Source organism: Clarias gariepinus, chromosome 2 (genome assembly GCF_024256425.1).
Source record: "Clarias gariepinus isolate MV-2021 ecotype Netherlands chromosome 2, CGAR_prim_01v2, whole genome shotgun sequence".
Taxonomy (NCBI): domain Eukaryota; kingdom Metazoa; phylum Chordata; class Actinopteri; order Siluriformes; family Clariidae; genus Clarias; species Clarias gariepinus.
Genome location: NC_071101.1, coordinates 1,099,367 through 1,119,026, shown reverse-complemented (window position 1 = coordinate 1,119,026; position 19,660 = coordinate 1,099,367). Strand labels below are relative to the sequence as shown.

Genomic DNA, 19,660 nt, shown 5'->3' with positions numbered 1-19,660 from the left:
CGGACGTCTCTGCCTAAAATAGATAAAAAAATAAATAAATAAAAATGGTTAATGATAGCAATTAAATCAGACATAATTGTTGGATTTGATACTTTTCTTTTTATTTACTGTATGGACAGTCATATTATACTTTCTCTCTCTATCTCTCTCTCTCTTTCTCTCTCTCTCTCTCTCTCTCTATATATATATATATTCTCTTATTATGGACTTGAAGAAATCGGCTCACGGAGCGCGCTGGCCTATATATGTGTGTTTGTTTGAGTTTGTGTGTGTGCACGGAGAGTTTGTGTGTGTTCATACCAGTGGCGGCTGCTAGCTTTTAAAACAGGGGAAGCTCATATTTCTCTCTCCTTGTAAGGAAGACTACTAAATGGTTTTGCCAAAAGCTAGTCAACAATATTAGCATTGTCTGCGTCTGCCATTATGTACAGCTTGCTAGCTGGCTAGTTTTCCCTTCCACAAGCTACTTTTATTATATGAACGGACTAACTTTACAATGCTGAAACACTAAACAAAGTCAAGAACGCTATATGTTTTTTTTAAAGAATGATTTGTACAAACAAAAATGATTTATATCACCAGCAAACAATACAGAGTGCAGCAGGTCGTCGTACCACTTCACCTACAAAACCGCATGGGACTGAACTCGAATCTTTGTAGTGCTGATGTATACTTAAGACACAATCAAAAAAGGGGTTCCGCCCTTTAAACTCCTCCAATCATCATGCAGCAGCCCAGCGTCCTGGCCCGTTCACTGCTCCATTCACTCCCAGAGAAGATTACAATCCAGATTACAGATCCAATTACTGTCCAGCTTTTCTGCAGTGAAAAAAGGTCCTCTGTGCTGCCCATAGAGCTCCAGTCAGGCTGGGCTTCAGGAGGGTTTAACGCGCTGTGCTGCACGGAAATGTATGACAATCTAAAATAAATACCTGATTCTAAACGAGCTAGTTATGAAGTTGAACGTGTTCTAACGCACTTTTATTAAAACTAATATAAATACCACAGTGCATATATGAGCATTTATTTTCTGACATATTAGAGGAAGCGGAGCTTCCCTTGTAGTCTTAGAGCAGCCGCCACTGGTCCGCACGCGCGTCTCACACTATAGGTGTGCATGCATGGAGAGTTTGTGTGTGTGTTTGTGAAGTTATCTTTTCCTTCAAACGTGCTTCCAACCAACCAACCCTGGCCTCCAAACTCAGAAGGCTACGTGTAGCTGATAACTGCTCCTTTGAGCTGCTGGTTACAGCAGGGCGCCGACTGTTGATCAGTGTAAAGTAGTCTGTACAAGCCAAGCTCTTCCGCAAATATAGTGTAAATGTCTGCAACAATCACTAATTATTAAAATCTTAATAATTTAATCAAACACAAATATATAAATTAGATTTTCTTTGTACATAATATTTTCATTATATATAAACTCATGCTAGGGTACTTTTACTACAGTGAAGTAACATTTAAAGCTATTTATTCATTTCCATTTTATTTGCTTACTTACTTACTAACTAGCGAATGCTTCCGTAAAGAGTTCTAAAACAACGGCAATATGAATGACAATGAAATATTACAGAACATGTGAGTTGACGCACATGCACCAATCACTGACCATTTAAATGTTGGATTTGAATTAAAATGGCACTTATTACTCCACTTATATATATATATATATATTTGTGTTTAATTAAACTCTTAAATCATTGTGTTCACCCATGTGTTTACTGCATAAACACCGGAACAAAAGGTCTGGGGAGGAAACGGAGAAGTTTCTTTTTCCGTTTTTTTGCATTGAGTTTAATCATGCAGCACTTTTAGTATTCATAGCAAAAGCAACCCAACAGTGTGATTAAAGTACCCGAAATAACACAGAATTTTGACCCAGCATAAACAACCCAACGATGTGTTTACAGAAACCCACCAATTCTTTAGTGTACTACTACAGTATTAACGAATAGAGGAAGCGCAGTCAAAGCCCGGGGATTTTGCGTGCTGTCACGTTGTATTCAGCGAGTAGCATATATATAGAATATTTTCATTTCATGTCTGTAGTTTTATCGATAAATCTGCTCATATCTCACTTTCACTTTGCAAAAGGCAGTGCTTATTGCTTAGTGTATATTTGAAGCGCATAAACACAAGAAAACAATATTGTTTTAGGCTAACATATCATACATTTTTGTATTATTAGTTGTACTTCATCATTTTGCCCACACGCGTGAGTGCGTTATAATAATAAAAAGAATAATAACAACAATAATAAATTCGGAGCACTACTACAACTAATAATAATACTATGAGAGAGTGGTGATTGGTGCAGACTTCAATGGACATGTTGGGGAAGGGAACAGAGGTGATGAAAATGTGATGGGCAGGTTTGGTCTTCAGGACAGGAATGTAGAAGGACAGATGGTGGTGGACTTTGCAAAGAGGATGGAAATGGCAGTAGTAAATACTTTCTTCCAGACGAGGCAGGAACATAGGGTGACATATAAGAGTGGAGGCAGAAGCACTCAGGTGGTAATCTGAAAGAGATCAGTAACTGCAAAGTGTTGGTAGGGGAAAGTGTAGCCAGACAACACAGAATGGTGGTGTGTAAAATAACCCTGGTGGTGAGGAAGGTGAAGAGGACAAAGGCAGAGCGGGACAAAGTGGTGGAAGCTGAGAAAGGAAGAATGCTGCGTAGTCTTTAGGGAGAAGTTGAGACAGGCTATGGGTGGTCAGGAGGTGCTTTCAGTTGACTGGACAACTACAGCCAATGTGATCAGGGAGACAGGTAGGAGGGTACTTGGTGTATCATCAGGTAAGGAAAAAGGGGACAAGGAGACTTGGTGGTGCAATGAGGAAGTCCAGGAGTGTATAGAGTATTTGCTTTGAGGATGCTGGTGGAGAAGTACAGGGAAGGTAATAAAGAGTTGCATTGTGTCTTTGTAGATTTGGAGAAAGCATATGACAGGGTGCCGAGAGAGGAGCTGTGGTGTTGTATGAGGAGGTCTGGAGTGGCAGAGAAGTATGTTAGAGTGGTGCAGGATATGTATGAGAGCGCTAAGACAGCGGTGAGATGTGCTGTAGGTGTGACAGAAGAGTTCAAGGTGGAGGTGGGTCTGCATCAAGGATCGGTTCTAAGCCCCTTTTTGTTTGCTTTGGTGATGGACAGGATGACAGATGAAGTAAGACAGGAGTCTCCATGGACTATGATGTTTGCAGATGACATTGTGCTTTGTAGCGAGAGCAGGGAACAGGTGGAGGCCTAGAGGAAGACCAAAGAGGAGATTTATGGATGCAGTGAGAGAGGACATGAAGTTAGTTGGTGTGAGAGAAGAGGATGCAGAGGAAAGAGTTAGATAGAGGCAGATGATTCGCTGTGGCGACCCCTGAAAGGGAACAGCCAAAAGACAAAGAAGAAGACTACTACTACTAATAATAATAATAATACTGAATGGAGAAAGCGCAGTTAAAAAAGTATCATCGTTGAAGGAGAGAAGAAAATAAAGAATAAATACATATCACTATTGACAGTTTGAGCTCGACACTTGGCATTTTCACAGCTTGCCACGCACAGCCGCGGCAAGTCGCGAGATCCCTTTTCTCGTAACGTACGTTTTTAATGGCCAGATCTGTAGTAAAGAAGACTGAAATTGCTCTGACCTGAGAGAACTAAATAGCATAGACTGACTGTAAGAGCCATATTTAATTTTTAGGATTCTGTTGTTGTGTTTATTTAAAGTTCATTAGTTAAGCATTCATTTATGATAATCGTAAGTTGTTCTGTGATGTCATTCCATAATTGCGTAGTTGCATGACTATTATGCATGGTAGGATCGTCCTATCCTAAGTTGTTAGGATACGGAAGTTGTGGAGAACACAAGCTTTTGACCGTAATCAAAAAGACATGTGTCAGAACTTGTGGAATAACATGCCTGTACACTGACAGACCCTTCCAAACAACAATACTAAAGACATATGATTGGATCCAGAGTAATGTAGAAGGTACACACAGATCAGAAACCATTAAAGAATAAATCACAATTCGAACTTCAGCAAACTCTCAATCCCTGGAAGTGAATAATAATAAATGTGATATCGTGGTGGAAGCTACTCATAAAAAACAAATAATAATACAATGTTCATCACAGTATGATTTTTCTGAATGTTTTACTTTTCTACATAAACTATGATATAGAATAAAAGATATTCATGGTCTTTACCTTACATTTTAATTTTTAAATAGTTATTAATATAGTTATTTGCCTGCATGGCAGATTAAGTACCAGCTCAAGACAATGAATTTGAGCAATGTTTGGTTAAAACTGAAAACCAGAGTGCTGTTTGGTTTGAAGTGGAATGCCAACATTGTATAAGTTTCTATGTTTAGCACCAAACAATCCCAAAACATTATTGTATTTTTCATTTACAATAACAGTACATTGGCCTGTGGCCCGTGGGCTGTATACAGGATGAAGTGGTATATTCAATGATGGTGTAAGAATTGGTGTTACGATATTGACTCTTTGCATTTTGTACTTTTGTATGGGATTGGGGTCGTCTCTTCCTTGTTCTTGCAGGTTCCGCCCACTTCTGCCATTGCCTGAAATCTATTGGCTGCTGCTCTGTCTGACTTTGGTTGGTCCCACCTCCTCCCAGATGATTGGTCCTACAGGAGACCCAGAGGCCTACTTAAGGCCTTCAGAGCCGAGTGCCCTAGGTCGTGTTTTTGCTTACTGTTTATCCTATGCTTGATCCTGAATGTTATTCTGTGTATGACCCCCTTTGCTTTCCCCTTTTGATAGTCGCTTGGTTTTTGTTTGCCTATTCCGTGTATGACCCTTTAGCTTGTTTTGACTACGCTTTTGTGTTTGCCCTCTTTGTTTTTTTTGTTTGGTTTGTAAATACTTTTTTATATATTTGTATTTAATTCTTTAATGAGTTGCTTAGTAAGGAGTCGACGACATTTTGTTTGCCCCTTGTTTTTTCTTGGTTTGTGGTTAGTTAGGGAGTAAGGAAAGAATCTTGTATTTCTGTTTCTTTATTTTTGGTGCAGGTAAGTTGTCACTTTTGGTACTAGGTAGAGGGAATTTTGTTTATTGTTTTAGCCTTCTCGGCTTCTGAAGCTTACAGCCACCTTTTGGGGATTTGCTTATTCAACCTTTTCGTAAATAAACACTAAGCAAATGCACTTTTGGTCTCACCCCCTTTTTTTTCACTTCTGTTACGGCCCGACCTAGACCAGGGCGTAACAGAATTGGGGGCTCGTCTGTTGCTTTTCCTCGCTCTGTCCCGTTTATTTCAGTGCACCTTGAAATTAACTGAGGTTTAATTGTTTCACTTTCTTTCTTCTTTAACAGGTGAAAGATGACATTCAACCGTTCAGTAGCATCTTTTCAGCACCTAGTGCTGCCTCTCTTTCTGTTTTTTTGTTTTGGAGGAGTATTTTACACTTACTACAAGCCCACTATGAGGTCGTTATCATGTCCAAATGCTCCAGTCAAAACACAAGAAGTCTGCTCAGAAGAGTGCCTCAGTGCATTAATGGAAAACTTTACCCATCTTATAAACACCACGGGTACCCGCAACTACACTTTGGTAAAGCCGCAATTACCACAATTACCAGTCACTAAACCACCTGCCGGGGAAGAAATCCAGGAGAATCATGACAATGACATCATCATGTTAATCTGGACCTGGCCATTTGGATTTAAATTTGATGTAAACGATTGTTTCCCAAAGCTTGGTATTACAGGATGTCAGATTACAGATGACAGAAGCCAATATGACAAAGCCGATGGTGTTCTGTTTCATCACAGAGATATCGGTGATGATATTGCAAACCTGCTAAGCAAGCCGAGACCTCCATATCAGAAGTGGGTGTGGATGAACATGGAGTCTCCTGATAATTCAGGCAGACAAAACTGGCTAGATGATGCATTTAATTTGACATCAAATTATCGGAGAGATTCAGATGTCTGGGTGCCATATGGGAGACTGAGAAAAACAACGGGGAAAGATAGAACCTTTGAAATACCACCAAAAGATAAAATTGTCTGCTGGATCGTCAGTAATTGGAACCCCAACTTTAGGAGAGTGAAATATTTTAATGAACTCAGCCAGCACATTAAAGTAGAGGCTTACGGCCGTGCCTTCAACAGGTACGTCAGCGATGATGATTACAACAAGATTTTACCAAGCTGTAAATTCTACTTAGCGTTCGAGAACTCCATCTACCAGGACTACTTCTCTGATAAGCTGTTTGATCCTATGAAAGTCGGCACCATTCCTGTGGTTATTGGGCCACCCAGGGAGAACTATGAGGAGTTCATTCCTGCAGATTCATTTATTCATGTGGACGATTTCGAATCTCCTCAAAAACTGGCAGAACATCTCACGTTTCTGGACCAGAACCAGGAGAAGTATGAGCAGTACTTCAACTGGAGAAAACTTTTCATTGTTGAAGGTTCATTTTTTGGTCTTGAACATGCTTGCCGAAGTTGTAATTATATAAGAAACTACCAGGGCTACAGAGTATTTAAAAATATCAATAAATGGTACTGGGGTTAGCTAGCCACTGGAAATCTTCTAATCCAATAGAAGAACTAAAGATGTCATGAAGAGTTTTTCCCAACCAAGAAACTTGATCTAATTTTTTTTCCAAACAGAATTATTGCTGACACAAAGAGCTAATTTTCATCTACTGTACCATTTAATGGTACAAAATCGCTGTCTTTTTGTCCAGGAAACCATTACTAATTTACCCGAAAGCAGGGGCGTTTCTAGGATTTTCAGTTAACGGGGGCTCAGCCCCCATATATGTTTAACACATATTTGGCTTGTTCAGAATCAGTACTCAAATTAGTTTTCCTGATCACACACGCGCACATTGTTTACTGTATAAACCTTTTTTTATGTTCAAATACAATCAGAAAAATGTAAGCAGAAAACAGCATATAACTTTAAACTTATGTACATTGATTAGCAATTTAAACAACACACCTATGAGGCTGGACAATGGAATAAACTGTGTGGGTGCCAATAATGTCAAACATTTATCTGTTCATTCTTTGACAATACTGCAGAAAATTTTGAAAAATACTTTCTGATGCAATGACTTTAGTCAATGTTGAGAACACAGTGTTAATGTGCCTGAGAGGCTGCCCATGCTCTATTCTTACCTGCTGCTCATTTGGAGACCTACTCCCATGTGACTTAAAAAACCTTACATCTAAAGTTGAATATAAATATAAACATTTTAATAATCATGTCTAGTTTAATTTAATGTTTTAGCTTCATAAAGAAAACAGTAGGTTCTACATTTAACCCCTTAAAATTTCACAGCTACTAGGCTATTTATTCAAATTCCTTTATATTGTTTTAATGTAAATAAAAAAGGCATCTTTTTAATTTTCTTTTTTTGTTTCTATTCTTAAAAAAAGTAACTTTTTCTAAATCAAAGTGACAAAAACCCTACTGTACTCTAAGGCTAATAAATGTATTTTACGATTTGGGACATTATTTACTACAATACAATATTTATTACAAAAAACAGGATTTTTCTATCTCTGTAAATCACACTGCTATGCAGTTAAAGCGAGTGCACTAACTGCTGTCTGTCACTATTTTTAATCATTTATGTGCATAACTCTATGGTAGTTAATGCCATTTGCACTGTGTAATGTTTTATATAGACAGTCAGGTCTTCCATTACGAGCTGTTTTTATTTTTATTTTAAATCAAATTTAAATAATTTTAAAAGTCTGAGTGCTATTATTTTCTATTTCTTTTTATGATTATCCTCATCTCTTTTATGTAAAGCACTTTGAATTACCATTGTGTATGAAATGTGCTATACAAATAAACTTGCCTTGCCTTGCCTTCCAATTAAAACAGCAACGGCATGATTGTTTTATAAAGTAGACTATAGGCTCATAGAATGTGTATTAAGGGCTTCATTTTCACTAGAGAAAAACCGCTGGTGTGATAAGGGTGAACACAGCGAAGATTTAACTGATTAATTCCTCATGACATTTTGTAAACTGTATTTAAATTTAAAGGGGACGATGGGCGATCAGCGGTGTGTGTAAAGTTTATGGAGAATTTTTAGGGGGGCTGAGTACAAATGTTAGGTGGGCTAAAGCCCCCTAAAAATGGCCTAGCGACGCCTATGCCCGAAAGCATTTACATTCACTTTATAAACTAGTCTACAGTTTTCTTTTATTATAATTACTAGAATTAATCAACAAATTAAAATTAAAAATCATATGAAGCTGATGTTCTTATTAAGATTATAATTACGTCATAAAGCATAGTCATCCATGCATTATGGTTCACGATGGGTTTTGGTGTCTCGAGCTTCTGTTTGTTTGGAATTGTATGTTTTGTTTTTGTATTTTATCTCCTGGACCTTGGACAGACTGCAACTAGGACCCTACTTATTAAAGATTAATGAATGAGTTTACCTGTAAAGATCTGGAGATAAAGACATTTTTTTTATATCTAATAGTAACAATGTGTTAATTTCCGTTCTACAAGTTATAAAACTGAACTTTGGACTGTATATATAGTAATGTATATGTAACAAATAAAGGATAAACTTAACTTATCAAACAGTGTGATGAGAACTCATAGGATTGGGACTAAACAGCTGTATGTCCATGAGAAAACCACTTGTTACTGAACCTCATCAGAAAAAAAGGCTTCTGTTTGTTAGAGAGAATAAAGACTGGACTTTGAAAAAAGGTCATGTGACCTGATGAGTCCAGACTGAGCCCATCCCAGAGTGATGGGCGTGTCAGGGTAAGAAGGGAAGGACATGAAGCGATGCTCCCATCATGCATAGTGTCCACTGTACAAGCCTCTGGAGACAGTGTTATAAGTCAGTTACTCAGGTCTAGACTCAGCAATGTTATGGGTCAATAAAATAAAGTCAACTGATGACCTAAATTTACTGAATCACCAGGTTATCACATCTATGGAGGGTTTCTTCTTCCCTGATGATATGCGCCTTATTCCAGGATGACGACACCAGGATCCATCAGGTACAGATTGTAAAAAATTGGTTCAGGGAGAATGAGAACCCTTTTACACACATGGGTTGGTTATCTCAGAGTCTAGACCCGGAGTACGCAATAGGTGGACTCCGGTCCGCATCCGGACCCAAATACGGTTAAATCTAGGCCGATGCCAAAATAAACATGCTAATTTAATCATAATCCAAATGAGTTCTCAATGAAGTGCGCAAGTGTGTTTCCGCGCGATATATCTTTGAGTCTTCTAGTGATGGGTCGTTCATGAACGATTCGTTCTTTTTGAACGAATCTTTAACGTGACTCAGTAGAACGAGTCATCTCTGAGAGTGATTCTTTCATTTTCTACTGGGCGCGCATGCGCAAATCATCACAAAACCTCAATAGGCTATGTACAGGTAATTTTTACTTTTACTTGACTAAATTTTTATAATGGTAACTTTACTTGTACTTCAGTAAATTTTGACTGAAGTAACAGTCCTCGTATTAAAGTACGAAAGGTTATTACTCTTTCCACCTCTGCTTCTAGAGTGACTGGTGGCAGTCTAAACAAAACGATGTCTCTGGGCACACGGCGCCCTCTAGGGGTGATTCCTAACAACCGCTTAAATATTAGAATGTAAATGGCGTCAAACTAGATTGTTAATATTTCACATAGCATGGAAGAAGAGATCTCCACTCATAAAAAATAACAAAAATAATTCTAGATTTTTATTTAACACTGTAGTTAAATTACCTAGAAACCTCCCCTTTATCTTAAAGATTCTGGAAAAGGTAGTATCACGTCAGCTATGTTCATATCTACATAGAAATAGCTTACATGAACTGTATCAGTCAGGATTTACTAAAACTACAGCTGGGGGCAGAGCTTTTTCTTACAAAGCTTCCAAAGTTATGGAATAGTCTTCCAATTAATGTTCGGCACTCAGACACAGTCTCAGTGTCCAGGCTAAAAACCTATTTATTTAGCTAAGCATTTTTGTAAATAGATTAGCCTTAGGCAAAGGAGCAGATCTGGGGGAGTCATGGACGTAGAGTATTATGGTGAACTGGTATGTTTAGATGCTGTCCACCTCACTCTCATTGATCACTCAGGTTTGTTGATGGTGAGGTGATTGGTAACTTTACATCTCAGGAAGCCCTCATGTCTGTGTTTCCTTCTTGCTCTCCCTTTTTAGTTATGCTGTCATAGTTAGTCCTGCCGGAGTCTCTGCTTGCACTCTGCACTAAATATACATTCATCTTATACATCACCTTATACATTGTTCGACTGTGACCATACCCAACTGCCATCTCTCCATCTCTTTTGCTCTCTCCTCTTCTGCTTTCTCCTCTCTCTCTCCCTCTCTCCTTTTACCTCTACCTATACATGTTGCTCCTGAGCTGCCAGTGATCCAGACCTCCTCTGCCCTCTAGACCTGTCTAACTCGTCCTGGAGTCCTGCTTCTGGTTGCAGATCTCATCACATGGTTGCCCCCGTGTGGTCTGCCTGGGATGCGTGTGGTGACTGGGGATGGTTTCACTGTTCCATGAAGGTGGTCCTGTCCTCGACTGATGCAGACAGTTGTTCTCTGAGGACCTGTGGCTTCAGTCGCTCAATAGTTTAGGACTGGAATTTCTTACAGTCTACCGGAGCCTCCAGAAACAAACTGGACTTTAATCTTACACATCTCTTCTTATACTAAACTTCCAGTCTCGCATAATATTATGCACATCAATCCCCGCTATCTGTTTTCACCCAGATGAAGATGGGTTCCTTTTTGAGTCTGGTTCCTCTCAAGGTTTCTTCCTATTACCATCTCAGGGAGTTTTTCCTTGCCACTGTCACCGTCGTCCTCGGCTTGCTCATCAGGGACAATCATATCATTTTGATGCATACACATTCACATTTCATACAAACTTAATTCTTTTGATTGTGTAAAGCTGCTTTGTGACAATGTAAATTGTTAAAAGCGCTATACAAATAAAATTGAATTGAATTGAATTAAATGCACCATACAAATAAAATTTAGTTTAACTAACCTGAATAGTCTACAGAGTTTTGCACAACACAAACATTTCTCAAATTTTGTTTTTACATGCAGCTGTTAAAAATATGAACCAATGCTACTTACCTCAGGAGAATTTTGAAAAGTTATGTTTAGAAACGTGCAGTCTGTCTCTGGGCTGTCACAATATTGTTTAGCCAAACAGAAGCGCAAATTTCGGTTAATCAACCAATTGGCATGCAGCCTTTCTCTTTTGTCCATATATAACATATATCATTAGCATCATTGGACACGTGAAAGACTTGATTAGTGGCCTGAGTTGTTTCTATGACACTGATGCAAAGATACCATTTGGGCCATTTCTAATCACAATCTATAGGATCAGTTGCTAAGGTGCTCTAAAGTGGTTGCTAGGGTGTGGCTTGACAGCTTCACAATGATCCTAAAAGACTGGTTGGTTGCTTGAATGAAATGCGTCCACTCTGCTAACATAATTCTGACATGGTTAGCTGTTGCTAGCATGGTTATTTGATTAGCATATCGCTAACATAATGCTATTGTGATTAGCATGATGCTTGCATGATGCTAATATGATTAGAATGTCTCTAACATAAAGCTTGCATGAGCTTATTAAAGCATTAAAATGATTAGCATGTTGCTAGGATTATGCTAACATGATTAGCATGTTGCTAGCAACATCAGTAGCATGCTGCTTGCCTGATGCTAGCCGGATTAGCATATCGCTATCATGGTGCTAATATGATTAGCATGTCGTTAACATAATGCTAGCATGATTGGCATGTTCTTAGGAAGACATTAAAATGATTAGCATGTTGCTAGGATGATGCTAACATGACTAACATGGTGATAGCAACATGCTAGCATGAGTAGTATACCACTAGCATGATGCTAATATGATTATCATGTTGCTAACGTGATGCTAGCATGATTAGCATGATGCGAGCATGACACGAATATGATTAGCATGTTGTTCACAAGACATTAAGATGAATAGCATGTTGCTAGCATGATACTAGCATGACTCCAATGTGATTAGCATGATAGTAACTTGATTGCATGTTGCAAAACATGATTAGCATGTAGCAAAAACTTTGCCCATTTATTAAAATGTTATGATGCGGACATAAAAGTCTTGTAAAATGGTTGCTAGGGTACTTGAAGCTAGAAAAGTCATAGCACCCCATTCCCGAATAAGGCGCATGATTTGACACCTCATTCTTGGGTCTACAACAAACGGTGCGGGACTAGATATGTGTCGAACTTTTATATGGAAGGATATAAAAATGAAAATAATAATAAGCCTGTGAGATAACAATAGTAGTGTGTCGCTTCCCTTCGCACCACTAAATAAAAAAATATCTTACCGAAAAACAACGACATTGCAGAATCAGCAGTCTTCTCCTCTGTCCAGTAGCCAGGAAAACCTTTACTACTTTGGATTTACGACAAAACCGTTGATTGGCTGCAGACCAACTCTGCGCGCTAAATATTTAAAAGACGCCTGCTTACCATTGGCTGGTGCATATCACGTTACCTGTGTGTCTAATACCTGAGCAAGAAACTATCGCTCGCACGCTCATTCAAATGAGTCAATCAAACGTCAGCCAAAAATGTATACACACTTCAGGAAAAGAAAAACTTGTATAAATGTTTTAATACTACATTTATTGCTATAGGTTTTATATAATATAAAAAATATATGATACACATTATATTAATATAACATTAATAATACGTATTATTATACTATTTTTGTTTTCTTGAACTGTGTGTGTGTGTGTGTGTGTGTGTAGTGTCTTGCAAAATATTCATACCCCTTAAACTTTTTCACATTTTATAAAAATACATTAAATGTGGTAACCACCAAGTCACACCTTTACACTCATTTACCTCCAGAGCACATGCCTTTCAAAGGGCAAAACGCATATACATATCTTTACTTAGTATGTTTTATTCCTGTGTGAATATTTTTCATAACTTTAAAGGTGTAATCAGCATGTACAAACCCCTTTTATTAGATAAAGGAAGGAATGAGTGGGTAGGATATGTAATGTTTGATGTCAATCTAAAGCTGGCTTTATTTAAAGGACGTTGGTGAACCCAGGAAATTGGTAGCATTAACCGAGCTCATGCAAAATTACTTTATAAAAAGTATTAAAAACTCCAACCGGATGGGCCCCACGTGACAGCCGGGCTAATGTATGAACAAAAGGGGGATCCACCCCGCAACCACATCCGATTGGACCAATCACTCGTGGGACTGACCCCGAACGGACAAAATCCCTAAGAAGGTCTACAAAAAAAGTAACATCACATTACAAGAAAGTTAACATCACAACTGCGACCCACAACATCTTCCAAGCAGTGTGGGCATCCGCCCAGGCGGGCACCTCGCTACTGGCGTCATCCGCTCTTCAAGAACACTCAACGAAACTTCGTGCCAGAACTCCAAAGTCCTGCAATGAAGGAAACCTCAGGAGAAGTTCCAGAGCGCAGCCATCGGTAACCAGGCAACCAACGCCTCACCAAAGGGCTTTCCTGACAGACGTCACCCCAACAACAGCACACCAACCAATCAGCAATGCCGTGATTCCCTTTGCTGGAGGCGAACCAACAAACAAACAAAGCTGCATACCTTGGTGCTCGTTTCATAACTGAACTGTAAGATTAAACCCAAGACTCTGCTTCTGACTCTTTGTGACTTTTGTTGATCTAGTAAACAGTACTAGAATAATTTTATTTATTTTCACCTTCCAAACTGTTCGTATACATGTGTGTGTGTGTGTGTGTGTGTGTGTGTGCGTGCGTTTAAGTAGCGTAGTTTTATGTATCGTAAATTAGACAAATAAATACTCATTTCTTTATAAAGAACTGTTGTCTTGGTCATGTGTTTTAAAGTCTAAACATTTGCCCAGATCTTAAGTTACCTTGTTTATAATTGCTAAATACTAGATTTTGTGTTATCATCGTTGGCCACGTGATAAGCAGAACTGGTAAGATACACTAAATTGTGCTAAATGCTGGACGGGTAGTCGATAAAGTGTACATTATAAATTTTGTTTCAGTTAATCAAATTAATGATTAATCTAAATACATTACATATTAATGGTAAAGGATGCGTTGAGCATTGTGTCCACATTAAAGTGCTCCTATTATGCCATTTTAAAGGTTGCTAATATTCAACATCAACATAAAGATGAGTCTCTTAAAACAGGTTTACATGTATGCAAGGTCAAAAAACACTTTAGTTTTCTCCAAAAATAGATTTCATTTTACCCCATTTCTAAATGAATCGTAAACGACTTGTGTGAAGCAGTTGGAAGATTCAGTCTGTCTAAACCCCTCCTTTCCGTGAGCCCTCACTGCTGTGATTGGTCAGATGGCACAGTCCTTTTTGATTGGTCTACTGCTACAGCGTGTGTCGGAAAACGAAACGCCCTGAACGCTCGAACGCCAGCTCCGGAGACTCGTCAATACATAGGAAAGATGGCGTCGGTTTTACCGTATCAATTCAAGCCGGAGTTTGATGATGAAATGGTTGAAGTGGCACATCGACAAGAAACTGTTCCGCTAGTACGACTGGAGCAGGACGTTTCTTAGTGGTAAGTGTCATATGTTCATGTAACAGATCTAATTTGTTATATTGTGTTAGGTTTAGATGCACAGGCGCTCATGATGTGCATATGTGTGTGTGATGCATTTATCTCCTGCGCACTTCCTGCTCTGGAGTTTTGGTGAATGGTGGCAGTGTTGCTAACTTAGCGACTTTGTCGCTAGTTTTAGCGACTTTTCAGACTCCCATTCAAAAAAGCGTGTAGTGACAAATCTTGCGACTTTTGGACAAACCTTAGCAACTTTTCAAATGTCGCCAGTACTGTCCTGTAAGCGCTAGGTCTTGCTTTCCCGGTACAGTTACTCATCTCCCTGTGTCTGCTCTGATCAGTGAGCGCTAGCTCATATTCCTGTGACGGCACGGCAGCTGACATAGATGTGAATGAGCTGCGCACTTTTGTCTACCAGATTATCACATATTTAAAGTTCATTTAATCTATGTAGTTAAATTATCATATCATAGTATTTGAATGTACTGTAGTTCCATGCCATTTTATAACAATTTCCATTTGTTAATTAAAATACTAAGTCTACTAAAATGCAAAGTATTTTAGTTTTCTAATTTTATTACAAATATGCACATATGTGCACAATATAGTTAGTTTGTAAATAAGCACAGGCTTTTTGTAAATATGCACATAGTTTGTTAGTAAAGTGCAAAAGATTATAAATATGCACACAAGTTAGTTGTGTACACAGGCTTTTTGTAAATATGCACATAGTTCATTTGTAAATTTACAAATAGGCCTAACTCAACCAAAGGTTTATCCAAAACCTTTATCCAAAGGTTAGATTATCCTAATCATTCCTGAATATCGTACGCTGTGTGAGAGAATAAAGAAAGTCCAACGCAGTTATAAATGCAGATTCCGGAATTATTTCATTGCAGACAATGTAACTGCTGGTTAATAAGTTTCGTTGTGTTGTCTGACAGAAATACTTTCCATTGAAAATAGTTGTCAACACTAAGTGGTGGAGATTAAATAGTTAAAAAGGATTTCTTGTGCTCTTGTTTTTATTGTTTTTTTTATATTACAAAGTGTTTACTGGTAGAGGAGGAGGCGTCGCAGTTATTCACAATGATAATCTGACTATGTACAAAAACACGGACACAAATTTAATTCATTTGAAATTCTTTATGGTAACATAAGTGTATTTAACTATATTAAGTCAGCTCAGTCGATCCCGCTAATTGTCATTTACAGACCTTCAGGGCCGTACTCGGAATTTCTTAGTAAATTTGCAAATTTCCTCTCAAACCTAGTCGTTTCTGTAGACAAAGTGTTAATTCCTGGAGATTTTAATATTCATTTTGAAAATCCAGAAGACCCTCTGAGAACAGCATTTATGTCTATACTGGACTCCGTAGGAGTAAATCAGTGTGTAGTAGGACCCACTCATAAAGCAGGTCACACTTTAGATTTAATAATATTATTCAGATTAAGTATAAGAAATTTATTCACAATTCCACTATCTGAAGTTATCTCAGATCACTATCTTGTCTCAATTCAAGTGTGTCACAGTAATAATGTACGCACAGCGCCGCGCTACCATATGAAACGTACATTCACCGTCTGACCCCACAGAACTCGATCAGGCGACTGAATATTTAGAGTCGACATTTTGCTATACCCTAGATAATGTAGCTCCAGTCAAAAGAAAAATTATTATAGATAAGAAACTCACTCCCTGGTATAACGATCACACGCGCACTTCAAAACAGACCGCTCGGAAATTAGAACGTAAATGGCGTCAAACTAAATTGTTAGTATTTCAAATAGCATGGAAGGAGAGCATCCTGAACTATAGAAAAGCTCTTAGTGTAGCTAGATCAACATATCTCTCCACTCTTCAAGTTCAAGTTCAAGTTCAAGTAGGCTTTATTGTCATTACAACCATATACAGTTAGTACACAGTGAAAGGAAACAACGTTCCTCCAGGACCAAGGTGCTACATGCAACATAAATTTACAACATAAATTAACAGAAACACTAAACTAGCTAACCAAGAGGCCTAGTTAACTGGCTAGCAGAGACAGGACAGAGAGACCTAACATAAATTACAACATAAATTAACAAAAACTAACTAACTAAGTATAACTATTTTTACAGACAACATAAAGTGCATGTGCAAACAAGAGCAACAACAAAGTGACAGTGCGCAACCACGACATAACAGAACATAAAATATGGTGTTGAGGTAGTGGGTAAACGTAAACATTCTTTAAAAACAGCAGCAAGAAATGAGGAATTAGTGCAAAAATTTGTCCAGTAATGATCATTGTGCAAAAGATAAACAGTGAAGCATTTACAGGTTGGTGTTTACGATAATTTGGTGGTGTAGGTCAGTGTGTCTGCACTTGTGTTGATTAGTCAGTCCAGTCCCAATATTTTGAGGTAGTTGAGTTAAGCTGTGTGATAATGTTTGTGTTAGTGTGTGTGTGTGTGTGTGTGTTTATCAGTCCAGTCCCTTTTTGTTGAGGAGACGGATGGCTTGTGAAAAAAAGCTGTTGCACAGTCTGGATGTGTGTGCCCGAATGCTTCGTAATGCTCTTATAGAAAATAACAAAAATAATCCTAGATTTTTATTTAATGCTCTATCCATTTATTTCATGTAAATCATGCAATAGTGAGGACTTCATGAACTTTTTTAATAATAAAATTGTAAATATTAGGCATAAAATTGAGGTAGTTGATTCAATGAACATTGATTAATGCAGATGTTAATCTAGCCATGTCAGATCAGAACCTAGAATACTTTACTCCCCTTGAAGAGAATGAACTAATTTCACTCATCTCTTCTTCAAATTCATCAACCTGTATATTAGATCCTGTACCGACACATTTTCTTAAACAGATAGTACCAGCAATAACAGAACCCCCGTTGAGAATAATTAATTCTTCACTCAGCATTGGTTATGTTCCAAAATCTTTTAAATTAGCAGTTATCAAACCAATAATTAAGAAACCTGACCTCGACCCCTGTCAGCTGTCCAATTACAGACCAATATCAAACCTCCCCTTTATCTCTAAGATTCTGGAAAAGATCATAGCTGCTCCGCTACTCTCATATATACATAGAAATGGCATACATGAACTGTATCAGTCAGGATTTAGGCCTCATCACAGTACAGAGACAGCGCTCGTTAAAGTAGTAAATTACATTCTATTGGCCTCTGATCAGGGTTGTGTAACTATGCTTGTATTACTTGACCTTAGTGCAGCTTTTGACACCGTTGATCATAGTATTCTTCTTCACAGATTAGAAAATGTAGTAGGAATTAAGGGTACAGCCCTCTCCTGGCTCAGATCCTATCTGACCCATCGTTATCAGTATGTAGACTTAAATGGTGATTATTCTGCATGTTCTCTAGTGGAGTTTGGCGTTCCGCAGGGTTCAGTTTTAGGTCCACTGCTTTTTTCCCTTTACATGCTTCCTCTGGGCAACATAATCCGTAAGCATGGTATTAGTTTCCATTGTTATGCTGACGATACACAGTTATATGTCTCAGCAAAACCTGATGAGAAAAAACAGCTTACTAAAATTGAGCAATGTGTGCAGGACATAAGAAATTGGATGCTAATTAACTTCCTTCTGCTAAATCCGGATAAGACAGAAGTTCTAGTCATAGGACCGCATACAGCTAGGAGTAAAATTTTAGATCACACCGTAACTTTAGATGGCCTTTCTGTTCCATCAAATGCAACAGTGAAAGACCTTGGTGTGATTATTGATTCCAGCCTTTCATTTGAAGCACATGTAGATAATATTACCAGGAAAGCATTCTTTGACCTCAGAAATATTGCCAGAATAAGAAATTTATTGTCGCTAAACGACGCAGAAAAACTAGTTCATGCTTTTATCACCTCTAGGTTGGACTATTGTAATGCCTTACTGTCTGGTTGTTTAGCTAGATGCATAAATAAGCTTCAGCTAGTCCAGAATGCAGCAGCGAGAGTCCTCACTAGAACCAGAAGATATGAGCACATCACCCCTATCTTATCTTCACTCCATTGGCTCCCTGTGAAATTTCGCATTGATTTTAAAATACTACTCTTGACATATAAAGCATTAAATGGTCTCGCGCCGCAGTACCTGAGCGAACTGCTAGTGTCTTATGATCTGCCACGCCTACTTCGATCAAAGGATGCAGGCTGCTTGTCAGTACCGCGTATTATGAAAAATACAGCTGGGGGCAGAGCTTTTTCTTACAAAGCCCCAAAATTATGGAATAGTCTTCCAAATAGTGTTCGGGACTCAGACACAGTCTCAGTGTTTAAGTCCAGGCTAAAAACCTATTTATTTAGCCAAGCATTTTTATAAATAGATTTGCCATAGGTAAAGGAGCAGATCTGGGGGACTCATGGACGTAGAGTATTATGGTGAACTGGTATGTTTGGATGCTGTCTTCCTCACTCTCATGTCTTCCTCACTCAGGTTTGCTGACGGTGAGGTGATTGTTTGCTTTACATGTCAGGAAGCCCTCATGTTTGTGTTTCCTTCTGGCTCTCCCTTTTAGTTATGCTGTCATAGTTAGTCCTGCCGGAGTCTCTGCTTGCACTCTACAGTTAATATACATTCACATTATACATTGTGTGACTGTGACCATACCTAACTGCCATCTCTCCTCTTCTTCTCTCCCCCCCCCTCTTTTTCTTTTTTCTCTCCTCCTGTCTCCCCCTTTCACTCTTTCTCTCTCTCTCTGTCGAGCTACACATGTCGTTCCTGAGCTGCCAGTGATCCAGACTCCCTCTGCCCTCCGGACCTGTCTGACCCATCCTGGTGCCCCGCTTCTGGCTGAAAACCTCGTCACATGGATGCCCCGTGTGTCTCTCTGGGATGCGTCTGGTGTCTGGGGATTGTTCTCTCTACCTAGAAGACGGTTCTGGCCTTGACTGGTGTTGGCAACTGTTCCTCGGTAAACTTGACAGTTCGATAGTTCATGACTGGAACTTCTTACAAGTCTACCTGGGTCTTCAATAACTACCTGGACTTCATATTAACATCAATTAACATCAGCTATTA

At 38.6% G+C, this 19,660-nt stretch overlaps 1 protein-coding gene across 1 annotated transcript; it reads left to right on the top strand.

The window, feature by feature from the left end:
* Positions 1–5,349: 5,349 nt before the first annotated feature.
* LOC128542942 (4-galactosyl-N-acetylglucosaminide 3-alpha-L-fucosyltransferase 9-like) lies at positions 5,350–6,562 on the top strand. Its single transcript, XM_053513149.1, has one exon. It carries the CDS (start codon positions 5,350–5,352, stop codon positions 6,550–6,552), a length of 1,203 nt encoding a protein of 400 aa, XP_053369124.1. The 3' UTR covers positions 6,553–6,562.
* The last annotated feature ends 13,098 nt before the right edge of the window (positions 6,563–19,660 follow it).

What these genes read in the sequence shown, in the direction of transcription:
- LOC128542942 (XM_053513149.1), top strand. Translation starts at nt 5,350, where the DNA reads ATGACATTCAACCGTTCAGTAGCATCTTTTCAGCACCTAGTGCTGCCT.